The sequence below is a fragment of the Penaeus chinensis genome, chromosome 13 (assembly GCF_019202785.1).
Source record: "Penaeus chinensis breed Huanghai No. 1 chromosome 13, ASM1920278v2, whole genome shotgun sequence".
Classification (NCBI taxonomy): Eukaryota; Metazoa; Arthropoda; class Malacostraca; order Decapoda; family Penaeidae; genus Penaeus; species Penaeus chinensis.
The window spans coordinates 27,904,527-27,926,479 of NC_061831.1; the positions used below are offsets into that span (position 1 = coordinate 27,904,527).

Consider the following 21,953-nt stretch of genomic DNA (forward strand, 5'->3'; position numbering starts at 1 on the left):
TGAGTCCCAAGGTTGAGGAGTTCCCCATCATTGGGTCTCAGCCTTCGTCTCCTAAGCCGCCCCACGACAACAACGGGCAAAGGATTGGGGGGGTACTTAACTAATAAAATCTAGGAAAAATTAATTCATAGTAGACTTGAATATCAAACGGACTCCATGCCACCAGGGAAAATGAATAAAAAATTGAGAAAATGCTGTGCTCATTTTCTATATTTTTGTTAAATGTCTTAATTTCCATAGATGGCTCTGCTAGTGATTAGCCACAAAGTTGTCAATTAGTAGACCTTGTGACCTTGTGATTTGAATTGGCAGGAAAAATGTATTTTTTACTATTGCTATGAATATCGCTGTTATTTTTATCACAAACATTATAATTACTATAATGTTAATAGCATTAGTAACAGCAAAATAAGATGACAAAATGTTTTCGTAAATCAAAGTAAAGGGTAAACGGACGAGACAGGCAATACTCGTAACTGGCTCATTGGTGACTTTGTGCAAAAACAATCAAACAAGTAACTCAGTGGGCATTGCATGTACGTACACATCATGCCCGTCGGCATTGGGTTGAACACCAAATACTTTTGCTGTGCACACACACAAAAGGAGAATGGAAACAAAAAACTTAAGAAGGGAATTTATTAATCAAAGAGTCCGAAGCCCATGTCATCATCCGATTCTTCCTCTGGCTCTTCAACCTTCTCTGGCTTCTTCTCTTCAGCTGCAGCCGCAGCAGGAGCAGCACCACCTGCAGCAGGGGCACCACCACCACCACCAGCAGGCATGGATCCAAGTTTCCCCATACCTAAAAATATTTTAAGGTTAAAAAAAGATTCTTTTGGTACAAGATTTTGCCCACAATAAATGAATAAATTGAAGATGCAAATAAATACTTTACACACCTTCAGCAATTACAGCCTTGAGGTCCTTCCCTTCGAGTTCAGATACAACTTTCTTGGCCTCACCAGCATCACAATCAACACCTACTGAGTCGAGGATCTTCTCAATATCCTTGGCCGAGGCAGTTTTGCCTCCAAGGGCAGCAAGACAGTAAGCAGCAACGTAACGCATTCTGGAAATTAAAAGATTTACACTTATTAAAGATAGCAGTCAGCACATGTCTTGCACTAAAGGAAATTTATTCTCCATTCTGTAATTTGTACTTTTAGTTCACTCAGCTTAATACCATTATGAGTAAGGCTATATGCACTTTTAATCCCGAATACCCGCTTTTCCACACTACTGTATTTGACAGATTTTAAAATGTATATAATTGAAGAAATCATAAATATTAATTATTTACAGTCATGTTCTCTGCCTGGACTTTTGAATGCTGGGAGACTATGGTTTAGTCTTGCAGAAAAAAGGATGCAGGTGCCTAGCAGCCTGCATATGGTCCAAAATGTGAATTAGGCTTACCTGAGTACCAACAGATATGTAGTCTCAAGACTCTTTACCTCCTCTTTGCAATGCTTATATATGTATGAGCTTTTTTGCCATTTTACCATTTTCCAAAGTCTACATTGTCATTTGTTATACTGTATGAAGATGGTAAGATTGGTTTTCCTTGAGCATACTCTATACCTCTAGGGAATCTACAACTGTGTAATGACAATATAACATTACATCATTTGTGTCATTTTATTATACTTACACATTCAAGTTTCTGTAACCCCTTACATTGTTATGGTGAGCAAGAATAAGGTCTAGAGCATGGAAAATAAGTGTACTCTCTTGAGCAGGTGCTCTTACTAGTAAAAGTAATGCAAGATCCCCTTCCTAAAAGCTCACTAAGTATTCTTTCAACAAGTTTGTGCATTTAGTGACTCTTCCATATACATCACTAGGCAAGAATATCCCATAACAGGTCACCCTGGCCTTCAGCCAAATCTTTAAACATCCCATTCCTGCCACCAAGGTCTACACCAGAATTTCCTTGTGAAGTGAAGGTCACGTTGTCCTGACCCAATGGGCAAATAACAGGCAATTTTTAATACTATATAGTAACAAAGTCAAGTCAATATTCTGTACTTCATACCAAAACCATGCTGAGTTTCTGTTTGCTGCAAATTGTATCTCCCATCTGCTTTGGGCCATTTACCACAGGGTGGTGCCCTCTAGTAAGGCAGTTAGGGTAGTGTAAGGTTAGAACTATGCTTAATGACCAAGCAATAGGACATATCGACAACAGGGGTTCAGGCCTTGGAGCTCCCTTACTATATAGGCTGATGTGTTAGCCCTTGTAGTTTTCCAAAAGTAGGTATGATCATAATTTCATCAACATTTAATCTTAATGATTTGGATGCACTAACCTAGGGCAAATTGAAGACTTCTTGTAGAAGACAAAATTGGTTGTTCAGACAAGAAATAAAGGAGAAAGATCACAGACAATATTGCTCGCAGCTTGGGTCACAATAACACTCAAACCCTGCCATTACTGATACTGGTTTCAATTATTTCGATGTAATGTGCGTGAACCTCTTATTTTCCATCACAATTGATAAAAATTTAAGTATTGGTAACTGTTAGCCAAGTGACTGCACTCGTTGAGACTCAGTCCATTACTCTAGCCTTGAGAATCCATAACCATCAAATTAACCAAATACCATCCTAGACCCTCACTATTTCCCAGGCTCTGCACTTTTGCCTTTATAAATGAAGTTGACACGACTGGTTTGGGACTTCATCTCTGGAGAGTGCATCGGCTCTCAGTAAAAAAAAAAAAAAAAAAAAAAAAAAAAAAAAAAATTAAAGTTGACAAAAAGGAAAATAAATAAAATTGTGGGATAGAAAAAAGATGATCTTTACAGTATTGACATACCAAACTAAAGGAAAGAAGTAGCAGTCATCAGCACAAGAAATAATCTTGCTGCTGAAATTCACTGCAATATGCATGACAAAATAGAGCTGAAAATGTTTGCTGGGGGGTATTGGGAGAAGAACTCCCAATCAATCTTCCCCTTGGCATACCCAGTTATGGCAATTTATGTTGTTAAATAAATTGCAGTTCTGTAAAGTACTGTTGATTATTTCTTGTACTGAAGTTAAAAGTTTAGGGTATTTGAGAGCAATGCACCCTCCAGTCTCAAAATCAGGCTACCATGTGAAGCAAAAAATCCACACCTTTCCTACCTCATATTCATTCCAGTGTCCATTTCCCTTTATCCCTTTATCGCTCTTGGTAACATAAACCCTCTATTTCTTATGCTCTATAAGATGGAGTGTCCATTGACCTGTGTGTGTGTGTTGCTCTTGGCAACATTAAACAAGTTTTGTCCTTTACAAGAATATCTTTAATTGGAAAATTTTCTTTGACAATCTGGACTTACTGCAATTTGTCTAGTAGTTATTGTAAATAATTCCCAATGTTTGTTTGGCAATTGTTATCGAGAGTGATGCTCCCTCCCAGAGACTAAGTTTCAAAATCAGATTTTTTTTTAGGTTTCCTCTATCCAACGATCTTGGGGGATGCGTGGGGTACCAAGGGTTAAGGGGGGGGGGGGGTAATGGATGGCACTGGATCTCAATAGGAACCTGCAGAAATTGAAGAAAATGATTTATTAAACTTTTAAAAAGTTGATTTTTCAAAAACCTGAACCAAATTTCTGTCACTGTCACGGGAATCAAACTCAGAGTTCGGCAAAAATCTACAGGATTTCACATAATCCAGATCCCCTGTGGTAATCATACAATGCGTCCTAACCAATAAACCAATCTAACCTTAACCCTCTTGTATTTGTACACTACGATCTATACCTTCGTATAGATCAGTAGTATATAGCCTAGCCTAGCCTAGCCTAATTATATGCACCTAGGGAGATTTGCCCCCTATACCCCTGTGGCTTAAAATGTAACCTTTCTCACCGGCATTTTGGAACGAATGGCGCTGCATAGCCTGTCAAATCTCCTGGTGGGAAAAATGGGCATGCTCACAAAGTTAGTGCAAAATAGTGTAAATAATTATCAAAACATAAAGGTATAAAAGTAAAATAATATTAAATACACAAATTCGGAAAAACAGACTGGTAATTACAAAATCGTTTTCACAAGCGCGTAGTATTACATGGACTACTTGATAGATCGCAATGAGTTACATGTCACATTTGTTTTGGTCCTGGCATGTTAATCATGAATGGGGACTTGCAGCCTATTTTTGTCATTTCCCGGTAAAGATGAGGCCGCTGCAGATTTACTTGTAATGATTCTTCCTCTATTCTTTTTATGCTCTACAGAATAGTAATGTCCAATTTGCTTTATCTCCATGCATTGCTCTTGGTAACACTAACTTTGTTTATTCAAATAATATATTTAATACTTTTTTATGTATTAAAAAGGAAATGATCATCGGATTCATCTCATCACATGAGAATAAATCTGATGGTATAAACATTGTTCAAGAAGATCCAATTGTCATAATCAAAAAATTTAATTTTCCTTAGTACCCATATCCTAAATTTAACCATAAATTAGATATGCTGCAATCTTATACAGAATTAGTAGTAGAGTAATAACAGGTACATATTTACTGTGAAACGATGAAAATATCTGCTGTATATCACTGCTCAGAGAATGTTGCATTTTCTTAATGTTGGCATGAAGTGCTAATAAGGTCCCATGTATAGGGAAAAGATAGAAGATAGGGTGTAATTTTAGTTTCCCACAGCCATGCAGTACAAGGTAAAATTTACTTTTACAGCACAGTATGGCTGAAAACCAGACACTTTACATCCATGGTATTAACTTAGCAAGTTGATAATAAAGGAAATACACTAATACATGAAATATTCAGCTTTGGCAAAAAATGTAAAAAAAATTAAGGTCACAACACATGCCACAACTTTTTGCGCATGTAACCACGAGTACAGTAATATAAGTGCGCATGTTCACCGGGAACATGCGCAGTGAGAAACACCGGTGAGAAATGTTTCGTGCTGCATCGACATATTGTGGATATACAGGACAAATACACATTCTCAATCAAAGCCTGCTAGGCGTATTTAATACCATGGGGCTCCTTGCAAGGGAATATATAGATCGTAGTGTATAAATCCCACAGGGTTAGGTTAGGTTGGTTTATTGGTTAGGACGCATTGTACGATTACCACAGGGGATCTGGATCATGTGAAATCCCGTAGAGTTTTCGAAAATTGACGCGTCGGTCCGTAGAATTTCAAAGATGGTGGCGATGTCCGTAGGGTTTCATTTGCCGATTTTAAGTTTTTTTTTTTTTATTGTTTAAGCCTGTTTTACCCCGTAATTTCCTTGATCTACTTGATGCAAAGATGGTGGCTTATCAAATCACATCAAGATTGTCGGCTGGAGAATCCGACGGAGATTATCAGATTTGTTATCACACAAGAACAAATCTGATATAAATATCATAAGGGAAGACTTATGCCATGTCATAGTTAAAAACTTAACACTTTTTATTTATATCATTTGAATTGGTAAACAAGAGATTCATGCATATTACAGTGTGGATAGTTGAAAGGAGGAATAAAAAATGGAGGATTGGGTGGCTGTGGGAAACTAAGAAATGAAAGTAAATGTTTATAAATGGACTGCACCCGTCAGAGACAAAGTCCCGAACTCCAGCCAACAATCTTGGGGTATCCCACACCTGACCTGACCTAACCTAACCTCGGATCCCACCCGATCGCTGTATGTCCATATCGGGGGGGCTCTGCCCCTGGACCCCCACCCGATTGATGTATTTCCCTATTGGGGGTTCCGAAACCAAACCCTGCCCAATCACGATTCTTCGTGACGTCATGTGACATAGGTGTGCAGTGGCCAAGCAGTTGGTGTGAACAATGCATGAGAACTTAGTAAACATTAGGTCACGTATGGACTTAACAACATCAACGCCGAGTGGACTTAGCCGCAGCACGGCATTCACCGCAATACATTTATGTCGTTTAACTGGAATCGGTGGGCTTCTGCAAATTAATTTTGATATCAGTCAATGTAGTTTTTCATTGACTACAACGGTCCTTTTGTATACTTTAACCAGTAATTGTTACTGAGAGCGACGCTCCCTCTCAGACTAAGTTCCAAAATCAGATTTTTTGTTTGTTTCCTCTACCCAACGTTCTTGGGGGATGCATGGGGAACTGGGGGGGGGGGGGGGGGGGAATAATGGATGGCACTGGATGTCAAAAGGAACCTGCAGAAATCGAAGAAAGTGATTTATGAAACTTTAAAAAGTCGATTTTTCGAAAACCCGAGCCAAATTTCTGTCCTGAAAAGGACAAAAAATGAAGGAAATCGGCCAGTGAAACTCTACAGATGCCCCCGCCATCTTTGATTGTCTACGGATTAACGCGCCAACTTTCGAAAAACTCTACGGGAATCAAACCCAATGCTCGGTAAAAACCTACGGGATTTCACATTATCCAGATTCCCGTGGTAATCGTAAAATGCATCCTAAACAATAAACTAATCTAACCTTAACCCTGTGGCTTTCATACACTATGATGTATATATTCCCTAGCCGCCCCCTGGACCCCCATATGCGCCTAGCCAGGGGGCTATGCCCCCTGGACCCCCGTGGCTTTAAGAAAATACGATATATAATCCCTAGCCTAGGTGTTCTGCCCTCGGAACCGCCCAGGGTAAAACCAAATACCTGTATATTGCGAAAGATCGAACTTTTCTTCGCTTCCGTCTATGGTCCGAGTTCCTTGGTTTGTAATCACTTTTTCAACATTTAGGGCACTTGTTGGGCTCAAATATCAAGCTGAGATAGATACAGTTATCTATTTGTTCTATATATCCACTATACGGCCTTAAAAATGACCCGGAATCGATGCAACACTTAAAATGTGACACTTCTCACCGGTGTTTCGGAACTAATGGCGACTGACGAAGTGTCAAATCTCCCGGTGGAAAAAGGCGCATGCGCACATGGTTATTGTCCAAAATGGTGTAAATAATTACCAAAGCACGTAAAATAAGTATAATAAAAGTAAAACAATTCATTAAATACATGAATTCGGAAAAACAGACTGTGGTAATGACAAAATAATCGTTTTCACAAGCGCGTAGTAATACATGGACTACTTCATAGATCGCAATAAGGAGTTACGCTTCACATTTGTTTTGGTCCTGACTTAGCCTCAGAGAGGTTCCATGCAGAGCCTATTTTTGTCATTTCCCGGGAAATATGAGGCCGCTGCAGATTTAGTTGTATTGATTCCTTCTCTATTTTTTATGCTCTACAAGATGGCAATGTCCATTTTGCTCTACCTCCGTGCGTCGCTCTCGGGAACATTAACCCTTTAACCAAAATGAAGATAGGAAAGGTTAGGTTTGGATTTTGGGTTCACAGGACACCCTTGTTCTGGGACAGTCTGGAGGGTGAGTAGCTCTCCATGACAAATACCCATGGTCAATAGATCAGAGCAGCTGCAGCTGTTGGTATTAGTTACCAAGATTGATGCCCAAAACTGAGGTCGCTGCAGCTGTACCTGTTTATTACTCCATTCTTATGCTCTTTAAGATGGCAGTGTCCAGTTCCCTCTTTCTCTGTGCGTCGCTCTCGGTAACATTAACCTAATGATACTTAGTTCTCAAGCTCGCACGGAAAGTGATTATAATTGAAGGAACAACATTCGCCGGTATCAAATATTCAAATATCGCGGGGAAAATACAGTCCCATTTAACCCAATTTACAAGCAGCACTACGTCCACCTACAGCATACTGGATAAATCAAAACAGCCACTCGGCCTGTAATTTATTGAAAGAAGAGAACTTCGCAAATCCCCAAAACCCCAAACAAGCCTTGCACATCCCACGTGTTGATGTTGACAATGCGACACATTTCCCTCCCACTTGTCTTTATAACGGCCAGAATTATGCTTTAAATACTAACAACAAATCAGAAAAAAACTATTATCTTCATAAGTCTAGTTTCTTAGACCTAGAACGAGGCGAAAGTACTCACATTTAGGCCTTGAGGCACGAAACGTGTCCGCTCCACACGAATAAAATCTCACGAAGGAAGAACGAAAGTCCCCCCCGGCCGCTCCCCCCCTCCGCCCGCGCGATGGTTCTTTTTGCCTTTTAGTTTTCTGCACCTCTGCAAGGATAATCCCCAAGCTTAGGCTGCTTTGCATTGGTTTTATGCTGATGAGGAATTCTATGCTTTTGGAAGGGAAAGCGTTTCCTATTCGTGAACACAAAGAATTAAAATTATACAGAACTCTGCCTCCCCCCATTTGCGGGAACGCGAAGATCTTTTAACCAATCAGAACTGAGCACTTTTATAACTTATAATCCAATTGGTGTAAAGTAACCAGACCACCCAACACTCCTCGAAGATGCCGCTTCACCAATCAGAATGCAGTATTTCCCTAATGCCATGATTTGATTGGACCAAATCGGACTCCTCACCAAGGCATAGCGACTTCCAAAGTGACCGGAGGCAAAACATCTCCCTCACATGCTCTGCTGAAGAAGTTCGTCAGGAGGGAGAGAAATGTCAGTTTCTTTCGGTATATATCTCGGGAGTAGTTCGTGCTGCATTGCCGTCAACAAGGTACCGAAAACTGACATTGTTTTCTAGTATGATTTCTGTGTTAAGTCACCTATGGCAGTCACAAGAGGTTTTTTGGACGACACTCGTTCAATTCCTCGTGTGATGTATTATTGTTATTTAATGTGTTTTGGTTTGATTAAATTAGATGTTCAGAATACGTGATCATTAAAATTCAGATTGAATAGGTGAACTTAGTTCATACTTGTGTTGTCATTATTCAAATGTTGCAAATTTCCCCCAACAAACGTGATTGTTATTTGAAATTTCCTATTTCTAGGTAAGATATCTAGGAAGTTAACTATGAATTTTGATAAAAGCATATTATAGAAAAGATTATGTTGAGATGAATATCCATAGGCTAATACAGTTTGATATCAGGAAATATGAATAACAGTATAATGAAAGATAACGTAATTTTTTAAAGCAATTAATATTAAATAAAGCAGCAAATTACTGCATGCATTTAGTTCCCAAGGATTAGATAATGCATTAATGGTTTTAGTAATTGATTTATTTGATTTGTCTGTTTACTTATAATGCAACTATTTCAGTATTTCATGTTATTCAACCACCGCCTCAGTGGCAACTCTTACGTCTCCACTACATCTGTTAAAGTTATGATAATAGTTAGAAAATAAGGTTGAGATGGATTAATGTGGACATAGTTGCTCACATTTTTCATAGTGGTTTTGTACATCATTATTTAAGTTTTCAGGTATTTTGAAATAAATAGCATGATAGGGATTTGTCATTCCTTTAGAAAATAGAAACTCAAAATTGATATGATAGAAGGGGACAATTGCAGTTGTGAAATATTTTATTAAAAGTTAGATAGATATGAATATATTATATAAGAATGTTATATGTATGACATGGCAGTCATTGTGTTTTTGCATTGCCTATATTGAAGAATGAGGTAGTTCCATATGTGAGTTATAAGTTCTATATTTTGTGTGAGTATTATTTTACATATTTGATTTGGAAATGTCTCAAAAAGATTGTGAAATTTACTATTTTACTTGTTGTATTTTGCCAATGCAAAATACAGTATTGATGAAGTTGTATCCCAATATATATGAGAGAGAGAGAGAGAGAGAGAGAGAGTGTGTGTGTGAATGTGAGATATAGATACTCATTTATCACAGCACAGGGATAAAGTATCCCTTTTGATTTGACCACATTTAAACATTCAGTAGAAAAGGGTTTTGCTCTGTCAGTTGAACTTCCCAGTTTGTAATTTCTTGCTCATGAATAACTTCCACATGCCAAATGTCACTCAGCAGGGAGGCTAGAGAGAAGAGAGAGAGTCATGTTATGCAAAACTTTCCTCTTGCAAGTAAAGTTTGTTTTTCATCATAGAGCCAGGATTCTACATGATGAACCCTTCAGGTGAAAGTCTTGTGACACCTTGCTATCTTTTCTTTGTTTGATGTTTTCAAAATCTGAACATTTTTTGATATTAAAACTCGGATAGGTAATTTAGACACAAGCTACTAAGATCTCCAACAACTCAAGCAGGAAAGCAGTTTCATGAGCAGAGGCAAGATTTATGCCATCAGCCTTTGACGTTGGGATGGCATGTACCAGCTTCTCATGTCCAATGTGATAATAGTTTATCAATTTTGTTTACATAGACAAAAGTGCTAAAGCAGCAATACTATGACCAGCGATCCCACCGGTTTACGGTTTTCTTTGATTTTAGGAGAGATTTTTTTATATTCTTTTTTTTTTATTATTGCTTTTAGCATTGATATAAACTGAATAGCTTGCATGGGTTTGTTACTGCTCCCACATTCTACCTTAACCCCTTGCCGACGGGTATGACGTGTAGGTACGTGCCATGCCCACTGTGAGTACTTGTTTGATTGTTTTTAGACATAGATGGCTACACTTGTACCAAGTCAGCAATGAGCCAATTACTAGTACTGCCTGTCTCGCAGCCCGTTCACCCTTTTCTTTGATTTACAAAATATTTTACGTTATCTTATTTTGCTGTTACTAATGTTAAAAAACATTATAATAATTATAATGTGTATAATAAACATCATCGATATTCATAGCACTAGTAAAAAATGTTTTTCCTCCCAATTCAAATCAGATACGGTCACAAGATATACTAATTGAGTCTTTTGTAGCTAAGCACTAGCAGAGCCATCTATGGGCAGACATTTCACAAAAAATACAGAAAATAGGCACAGCATTTTCCCCATTTATTTTTTTTCATGTTCCCCGGTGGCATTGGGTTAAAGGACTTTCATTGAATTTTAGTTTTCCTTTTAAATGATATGAAAAATCCCCCCCCCCTCTCTCTCTCTCTCTCTCTCTCTCTCTCTCTCTCTCTCTCTCTCTCTCTCTCTCTCTCTCTCTCTCTCTCTCTCTCTCTCTCTCTCTCTCTTTTGCTCGATTTGTAAAGGGTTGTGGATGTGTCCTATATTAGACTGGTGGGTAAAATGATAGATTAGTACAGCTTGACTCTTTATTGTTGATAGAGTGCACACAAATAAATGAAGACATGATACTAGGAATGGTGCTAGAGCATGGTGGTGCAGCTGGCCAGCCCTGGGGGGGCTGAAGCTGGAAAGGTTCTTGATGGTTTTACGTCTGGAGGTGACCTGGCGGGTCAGATTAGGCCAAGCATAATTGATATCTTGGTTCCCACAGGGGCACTGATGTCCATAACATCATATTATTCCCTGCATCACAGTGGTATAGATCAGTAATTACACTAGCATTCTGAAACTCTGGTAGCTCCCTTCATACAAATTTAGGTGCACTGTGTTTCTTGGCCAGTTCTGAGTTCCTGACAAAAAGGGTTTGTTTCTCATTCTACTACTTTAGAAGTTCTGAGCTTGCAAGCATCAGTAGTAAGTAGGACAAGTAGCCTGAAGCTTCCAAGGATATTTAACCCATTCGCCCCATTTGGCAAGAATACATGCCTTGCCCACAGTAATACAAGTTTGTTTATTGTATTTACACATAGATGGCTCTACAAGTTCTTAATCACCAAATAGCCAGTTATTAGAAACTACCTATCTCACCTGTTTACCTTTTTCCTACACTTTAGGAAAGTCTTTTGTATCATTTCATTGTCTAAAATATTTTAATGACATTTTAATAATCATAACATCAATAACAATAAGAACAGTATCAATAGCAATGGTATTAAGAAGAAAAACATTTTCCCGCCAATTCAAGGAATGGAGAAATCAGGATTGATAACTAGGCCTACTGATAGACTCATTTCTGGCTGAGCAAATGTGGAGCCATCTGTATTTAACAAAATTCACCAAAAACTATAGGGGACAGAACATAAATCCACGGCAAATGGGTTAAAAGCTGACACACCCTGACACACAGAAGGAGGGAGATATAGAAACAGTCAGGCAGGCAGGCAGGCAGGTCAAGTGAGAAGGAAGGTGATGGGAGACCTTAGTGAGTTTTTGTTTCATGCCCTGAATTGTTCATTGTGTTGTTTGTGACCACTGAATCATTATCTTTATAATGGACCATGGTACCACTTCATTGTTAATTAATCCAATGAAAGTTAACCTGGTAACTCGCCTTCAACAGAGGTTCCCGATGACTATGATAACCATAATGTTTATTTTAATTATAAGAATATATAAATAGTATTTGATAAGAAAACAAACCTTTTCCCCCAAAATCAAGAAATGGAGTAAACCTTATGAGGTCGGGTAGACCAACATATTAACAATTTAGTGACTAATTATGTGTTGTCATCTATATGTAAATAGATTTTTAAAAAAGTGCATTGGACAGAGCATTTACCCGGCACCAGTGGGCACAGTCTAGCACTTGCTATTTTGTTTGCAATGAGAATAATGATACTTATCTTTCTACCTTTGTCAGTATTTTCACCAGATCATTAACAAATGTGCATATGGTTGTTTGTATCAAACTATGAAATGTATGTATTTTCTCCTTTTGTGCTTATGAAAGGGAACAACTATAGGCAGTAGTTACAACTACTTTCAGCCCTATGATACTTTTAGATGATCCTGCAGATTGAAAAAGTCATGGGTGATGTTTCTCCTTATGGGTTATTGTCTGTGAAACAGCAGGCAGTGATCAGAGCTTACTTAAAGATTGCACTTGGATGTCAAGTTAATTAAGTAAAATCACCTAATCCTCATTTGTTTTTACATTAATGCTTATTACTTTATTTTTTATTTACTTTTATATTGACAGGATGGAAAATTTGAAGTTGTGGCCAATGCCTCTGGAGACAGAGTTACTCCAGCAGTGGTGGCATATCATGAGATGGAAGTGGTGAGTTCCAGTAAAGATCATAAATCTTTTTCTATTTGATGAAATGCACAGATTAGTAGAATATATTGTAGTAGATGTAAAGAATGAAAAATGATGATGTAAATTTTTATTAGTCAATATGCCTTTGAATTCAATCAATATCTCTTCACAATTACTAGGTAACAGGACTTGCAGCTAAGCAGGGAATGATCCGGCATGCAGCAAATACCATTCAGAATGTGCTACGCAGTGCCAGCTGCAGTGAAGATGAAGGAACCTGTCAGTCTAATGTATCATGTTGTCCTAAATGGGAAAATAACCAAGTGTGCTACACAGTGCAGCGAGGAGAGAAAACTGCAACTGTTACAGCAGAGGAGGTTTTAACACACATTTTTACTCTGCTCGAAGGTATATGATTTGAATTAATTCATTGCTTATAAGAAAGTTGCTTTTTTTGATTTTAATTACTCAATCTTCATTTTTATGATGAACATTGACATCATCAACATTATCTCATTCCACAGGTATTGCCATGAATCAGACAAGTGAATCAGAGCTCCCTCTTGTTATAAGTGTTCCAGCTTGGACCAGTGAAGCAGCCGTTGAGGTTATCAGGAAAGCTGCCAAGAAAGCTTCTTTTAATTTGATGTCCACTATCAGTCAACCTGTTGCTGCAGTCTTAGCATATGGCCTCGTAAATGACAACAAAAAGAATTTGTAAGTTTATTCACTGATGTATTTTGTAAACAAGGGAAAGTCTTAGGAAATTTAAGGTAAAACCAATACCTCCAGTAGTCAACCATTTTCATGGGCATATACTTGCAGGGTAAAAAGTTGCAAAGTAATTGTATGCTAAGAAGCACATGATTTTCATATCCCCCATATTTTGCAGCTTTACATGTAGCATGCACACACACACACACACACACACACACACACACACACACACACACACACACACACACACACACACACACACACACACACACACACACACACACACAGTCACACAGTCACACAGTCACACACACAGTCACACACACACAGTCACACACACACAGTCACACACAAACACACACACACACAGTCACACCAGTCACACACACAGTCACACACACACGCAGTCACACACACACAGTCACACACACACACAGTCACACACACACACAGTCACACACACACACACACACACACACACACACACACACACACACACACACACACACACACACACACACACACACACACACACACAGTCACACACACACACACACAGTCACACACACACACACAGTCACACACACACACACACAGTCACACACACACACACAGTCACACACACACACACAGTCACACACACACACAGTCACACACACACACACACACACACACACACACACACACACACACACACACACAGTCACACACACACACACACAGTCACACACACACACACAGTCACACACACACACACACAGTCACACACACACACACAGTCACACACACACACACAGTCACACACACACACACAGTCACACACACACACACAGTCACACACACACACAGTCTCACACACACACACACAGTCACGCACACACACAACCACACACAGTCATACACACACAGCTATAATCACAGTCACACATACACACACAGCACACACACACACACACACACAGTCACACACACACACACAGTCACACACACACACACACACACACACACACACACACACACACACACACACACACACAGTCACACACACACACAGTCACAGTCACAGTAACACACACACACACACACACAGTCACACACACACACAGTCTCACACACACACACACAGTCTCACACACACACACACACACAGTCTCACACACACACATACACACAGTCACAGACACACTTACAGTCACAATCACACACACACAGTCACACACACACACACACAGTCACACACACACACACACAGTCACACACACACAGTCACACACACACACAGTCACACACACCACAGTCACACACACACACACAGTCACACACACACACACACAGTCACACAGTCACACACACACACACAGTCACACACACACACACAGTCACACACAGTCACACACACACACACACAGTCACACACACACACACACAGTCACACACACACACACACACACAGTCACAGTCACAGTCACAGTCACAGTAACACACACACAACACGCACACAGTCCTCACACACACACACACAGTCTCACACACACACACACACAGTCTCACACACACACACACAGTCCTCACACACACACACACAATCACACAGGTCACACACACACACACACAATCACACAGTCACACACTCACACACACACACACACACACACACACACACACACACACACACACACACACACACACAACACAGGCACACACACACACAGTCACACACACACACAGTCACACACACACACACACACACACACCACACACACACACACACACACAACACCACACACACACACACACACACACACACACACACACACAGTCACACACACACACAGTCACACACACACACAGTCACACACAGTCACACACACACAGTCACACACACACACAGTCACACACAAACATCACACACACACAGTCACACACAACACACACACAGTCACCACACACACACAACACACACACAGTCACACACATCACAGTCACACACCACACACATCACACCACACACACACCACACACCACACAACAACACACACACACAGTCACACACACACACACACACACAGTCACACACACACAACACACAGTCCACACACACACAGTCACACCACAACACAGTCCACACACACACACACACACACACACACAACACACAGCACACACACACCACACACACACACACATCACACACACACATCACACACACAAATCACACAACACACAACATTCACACAACACACACAGTCACACACACACACACACACACACACATCACAGTCACCACACATCACAGTCACACACACACACACAGCACACACACAACACACACACACACACACCACACACACACACACAGTCACACACACACACAGTCACACACCACACACACACACACACAGTCACACACACACACACACACACACACACACACACACACACACACACACACACACACACACACACACACACACACAGTCACACACACACACACACACACACACACACACACACACACACACACAGTCACACACACACACACACACACACACACACACAGTCACACACACACACACAGTCACACACACACACACACACACACACACAGTCACACACACACACAGTCACACACACACACAGTCACACACACACACACACAGTCACACACACACACACACACACAGTCACACACACACACACACACACAGTCACACACACACACACACACAGTCACACACACACACACAGTCACACACACACACACAGTCACACACACACACAGTCACACACACACACACAGTCACACACACACACACACACAGTCACACACACACACACACACAGTCACACACACACACACACACACAGTCACACACACACACACACACAGTCACACACACACACAGTCACACACACACACAGTCACACACAGTCACACACACAGTCACACACACACACAGTCACACACAGTCACAGTCACACACACACACACAGTCACACACAGTCACAGTCACACACACACACAGTCACAGTCACACACACACACTCACACACACACACACACACACACACACACACACACACACACACACACACACACACACACACACACACACACACACACACACACACACACACACACACACACACACACACACACACACACACAGTCACACACACACAGACACACACACACACACAGTCACACACACACACACACAGTCACACACACACACACAGTCACACACACACACACAGTCACACACACACACACACAGTCACACACACACACAGTCACACACACACACACACAGTCACACATACAGTCACACACAGTCACATACAGTCACACACAGTCACACACAGTCACAGTCACACACAGTCACACAGTCACAGTCACACACACAGTCACAGTCACACACACACAGTCACACACACACACACACACACACACACACACACACACACACACACACACACACACACACACACACACACACACAGTCACACCTACACCTACACCTACATACACACATGCACACCTACCTGTACACACACACCTACTGTGTACATAAGCACGATTTGTGCAAGCCATTAGACATAGACCGCGTGGCTGTTTGCCACATGTCTCGAAGTCCAGTAAAGAACCAGCACCTCAGCGAGGACTTAGATAATGAGTTTATCAGATCTTGTTTAACCCGAGTCATGCCTTAGCAACCAGCGTGACCAGATGTAGCCTCTGGCCTCTCAGGGCTAGAAGGCAGGACCACACGATCCCATGCTCAGCGCTTACCCTAAGACTTGTCTCATGTGTTTCCTTCACTGTGTTGTACTCTGACTCAAGACAGAGTTACGTCCGTTATAACAACTATTACCGCCTTCCTAGCCACTATATATTTTACAAACTGGTGGCAGGGTGGTCATTGTGTCCTTTTGGGCTCGCAACACACATAGTTTCCGAAATCAGCTTGACCCCTTGCTTCCACGACCATGTCTTCAAAATCATGTGAGTACAGGTTTTGGGCCTCTTTATTTCTTTTCCCTCCCTTCTTCTCCGATAAATGTATTAAGCCGTATGTGCAGTTTGGTAAAAGTGACAGCAAATGACAAGCACTCTCTTCTGATCTTAGATCATGGTATGTTATCAACAAACATGAATGTTGTTCATTTGTTAAGTATTTGATTATTTTTTCTCGTTTGAGATTTATGTTGTTTCAACTACAACAAATTTAATGAGTTTGTGCTTTTATCATTATCACAAATATCATTTCATTTATTTCTATTCTCATCGTGCATTTCACGTCTTGACCTGACCTCGGTGTGACAGTCATTAATCAGGGAACCCGTCTGGGTAGCTGGGGGACCTGACCTCACTTTCTCGCACTTCCAGTCGATTGACACATGAAATGACTTGAGAGACAGCTCGCTGTTCCCATTAATTTGGTTGTTTAACATTGTTTGCACCATAGGAAAGTGTAGCATCGCTGCATTGGTCATTTGGTAACACATTCTTTTGGTGCTGGAATGGAGCTTGTAACGCGATTTTATATAGTTATTGTTTTAATCGTAGCATTAGAATCTTCCCCATATCATAGTGCAGAGGGATGCTTGATATAACCCGGGGTTGCATGAAACGCCTAATAGGTCTACGCCCTGATGTTACGATAGTAGCTACAGGTATAACCAAAGTTATTCATATGATCGGCAACTTTTGAGTTGGGTGACCTGAAGTATGTTCATTAAATAATGTAAGACTAGAGTTTAAGTTGAATTGTTATTCGCTGATTAATCACACCTTTCTCAGCTTCTAGAAGATGCTGGGATGTTTGGGTAAATCCCAAACAATTGTGTGATTCATGATAGATACCTGTAGGGCATGTCACAAGCACCCATCACAGATTTGCAGAAAAGAGTGGGTTATTTATAAATTTTCTGGCTCATTCGCTTCGTATAGTATTGTATTTTTGGGTATAGACTCCTGTCGTTGAAGTCAGCATGTATAGCTAAACCTAGCTACCTTGGGAGATTTGCTGACCCCGAAAAGATTTGCTTGTGAGGAAGCTTGTGGATATTTTTTTCACGTCACCGTTCAATAGTGCGTACAGTGTCGCCTATCATTGAATATATTGAATTGTGTGTGTTAGTTGAATTAATTTTGTATTGATTCCATTGCTAGTTTATTGCATTGTTGTTAAAGTGAACATTAATCTTCGTGTTTGTCATATATTTCCGCTCTGTGTGAGGGCACTCTCGCTTTCATTCTCGTTCACGCTCTCTATTGCTCACACACGCACACACACATGCTCACTCACTCAACCTTGCAGAACAAAAGACACTGAAACCTTTTCATTAATAGGATTTGTTGCAGTTGTAGTTGCAGGTGTAAAGATCTATGATATATCTCTTATGCATGCGATATTGTCAGTTGTGACGAGTGACTAGTACATGATATACAATTTCTTATTTTACATATATTTTTTTCTCTGTGTTATGACAGTTGGTTCAAGTAAATCCTTACAAGATTGCCGTTGGTATTTCCCTTATCTACTCTCCTATCTGTCAGAGACAGTAGTTCAAGCCAGGTCCTTGTGGATCACTTATCTTATCATGTGAAAGTAAAACAAAATGAAAAAAGATGAAAATAATGTTAAATTGAACATTAAAAGAGCAAGTTAATATAAATAACCGGCTACACACTTGACACCCCCTTTTTCTCAGTTGCCTTTCTTTTTCTCTTACTATCTTGGCCCATATGTGTATAATACGGTTCACCAATATATGACATGGCACCGAAGGGAGAAGTCCTGGATGAGATCTGCGAGGACATGTGTTGGGCAAGTATGCCACCGAGTTAGGCCTGGACGAGGACTACAAGTCAAGGAGGACCTGTGCAATACCTTCGAGGATGTGTGGACATTGAGGACAGATTGATTTACCAAGGAGCAAGACGAAGAGGATGACAAGGACAAGCAGCCATGAAGATACACCAGGAACAGTGCATGCGAGAACGAGATAACCAGCAAGTCAGGACCTGCCAAGTTGGGTCATCCTTGAGGCAAATCTAAGGCAGCTTGAGGGTGAGGTGTTAGTAGGTGGCTGAGCAATGTACTGTGTATGTAAACACGATTTGATTAAGCCATTAGACAAAGACCACATGGCTCGAAGGTCAGTAAAGAACTTACGCCTCAGAGAGGACTTAGATGACAAGTTTATCTGACCTTGTTTGACCCCTGAGTTGTACTTCAGCTACCAGCGTAACCGGATGTAGCCTCTGGCCTCTCAGGGCTAGAAGGCAGGACCACACGATCCCATGCTCAGCGCTTACCCTAAGACTTGTCTCATGTGTTTCCTTCACTGTGTTGTACTCTGACTCAAGAAAGAGTTAAATTCATTATAACAACTATTACCGCCCTTCTAGCCACTATATATTTTACAAACTGGTGGCAGGGTGGTCATTGCGTCCTTTTGGGCTCACAACACAGGACCACACGATCCCATGCTCGGTGCTTACCCTAAGACTCGTCTCGTGTGTTCCTTTCACTGTGTTGTACTCGTCCATAATAGTCAAGCAGTTATAGAACTATGACTACCCCTGCAAAACCAATGTACTAAGGTCCTCTCTGTATACATTTTACACACCCACACCTACACACACACACCCACACCCACACCCACACCTACACCCACCTACACCCACACCTACACACACACACACACACACACCCACACACACACACACACACCCACACCCACACCCACACACTCACACCCACACCCACACACTCACACCCACACACTCACACCCACACACTCACACCCACACACTCACACCCACACCCACACACTCACACCCACACACACACCCACACCCACACCCACACCTACACACACCCACACCCACACCTACACACAAACACACACACCTACACACAAACACACACACCTACACACCTACACACCTACACACCTACACACAAACACACACACACCTACACACACACACACCCACACCTACACACACACACACTCACACCCACACTCACACCCACCACACTCACACCCTCACACTAACTCACACCCACACCCACACCCACACCCACTCCACACCTAACACAAACACCCACACCTACACACAAACACACACACCTACACACAAACACACACACCTACACACCTACACACCTACACACCTACACACAAACACACACACACCTACACACAAACACACACCTACACACCTACACACACACACTACACACACACACATCCACACCTACACACACACACACATCCACACCTACACACACACACACACATCCACACCTACACACACACACACACATCCACACCTACACACACACACACATCAACACCTACACACACACACATCCACACCTACACACACACACATCTACACACACACACACACATGTACACACACACACACACCTACACCCACACACCGACACACACCTACACCCACACCCCCACACACACCTACACCCACACACACACCTACACCCACACCCACACCTACATACCCACACTTACATACCCACACCCACACACACACCTACAGCTACACCCACACACACACCTACACCCACACACACCTACACCCACACACACACCTACACCCACACACACCTACACCCACACACACACCTACACCCACACACACACCCACACACACACCCACACACACACCTACACACACACACACCTACACCCACACACACACCTACACCCACACACACACCTACACCCACACACACACCTACACCCACACACACACCTACACCCACACACACACACACACACCCACACACACACACACACACACCCACACACACACCTACACCCACACACACACCTACACCCACACACACACCTACACCCACACACACACCTACACCCACACACACCTACACCCACACACACACCTACACCCACACACACACCTACACCCACACACACACCTACACCCACACACACACCTACACCCACACACACCTACACCCACACACACCTACACCCACACACACCTACACCCACACACACCTACACCCACACACACCTACACCCACACACACCTACACCCACACACACCTACACCCACACACACCTACACCCACACACACCTACACCCACACACACCTACACCCACACACACCTACACCCACACACACCTACACCCACACACACCTACACCCACACACACCTACACCCACACACACCTACACCCACACACACCTACACCCACACACACCTACACCCACACACACCTACACCCACACACACCTACACCCACACACACCTACACCCACACACACCTACACCCACACACACCTACACCCACACACACCTACACCCACACACACCTACACCCACACACACCTACACCCACACACACCTACACCCACACAC

General features: G+C 41.7%; 2 protein-coding genes across 2 annotated transcripts in view; one reads left to right on the top strand and one right to left on the bottom strand.

Moving 5' to 3' along the window:
- Positions 1 to 625: 625 nt before the first annotated feature.
- LOC125031455 (60S acidic ribosomal protein P2-like) lies at positions 626 to 8,096 on the bottom strand. Its single transcript, XM_047622201.1, has 3 exons — positions 7,947 to 8,096; positions 903 to 1,072; positions 626 to 805 (listed from the first exon to the last, which is right to left on the bottom strand). The coding sequence occupies exons 2-3, from the start codon at positions 1,069 to 1,071 to the stop codon at positions 642 to 644; spliced, it is 333 nt and encodes a 110-aa protein (XP_047478157.1). The 5' UTR covers position 1,072; positions 7,947 to 8,096; the 3' UTR covers positions 626 to 641.
- A 288-nt stretch (positions 8,097 to 8,384) lies between these two features.
- Positions 8,385 to 21,953, top strand: part of LOC125031454 (heat shock 70 kDa protein 14-like) — a 45,633-nt gene continuing 32,064 nt past the window's right edge. The window contains exons 1-4 of the mRNA XM_047622200.1: positions 8,385 to 8,540; positions 12,750 to 12,830; positions 12,989 to 13,217; positions 13,334 to 13,526. Of these exons, the coding sequence (XP_047478156.1) occupies positions 8,481 to 8,540; positions 12,750 to 12,830; positions 12,989 to 13,217; positions 13,334 to 13,526 (563 nt within the window). The 5' untranslated portion in view covers positions 8,385 to 8,480. The remainder of the gene's footprint in view (positions 8,541 to 12,749; positions 12,831 to 12,988; positions 13,218 to 13,333; positions 13,527 to 21,953) is intronic.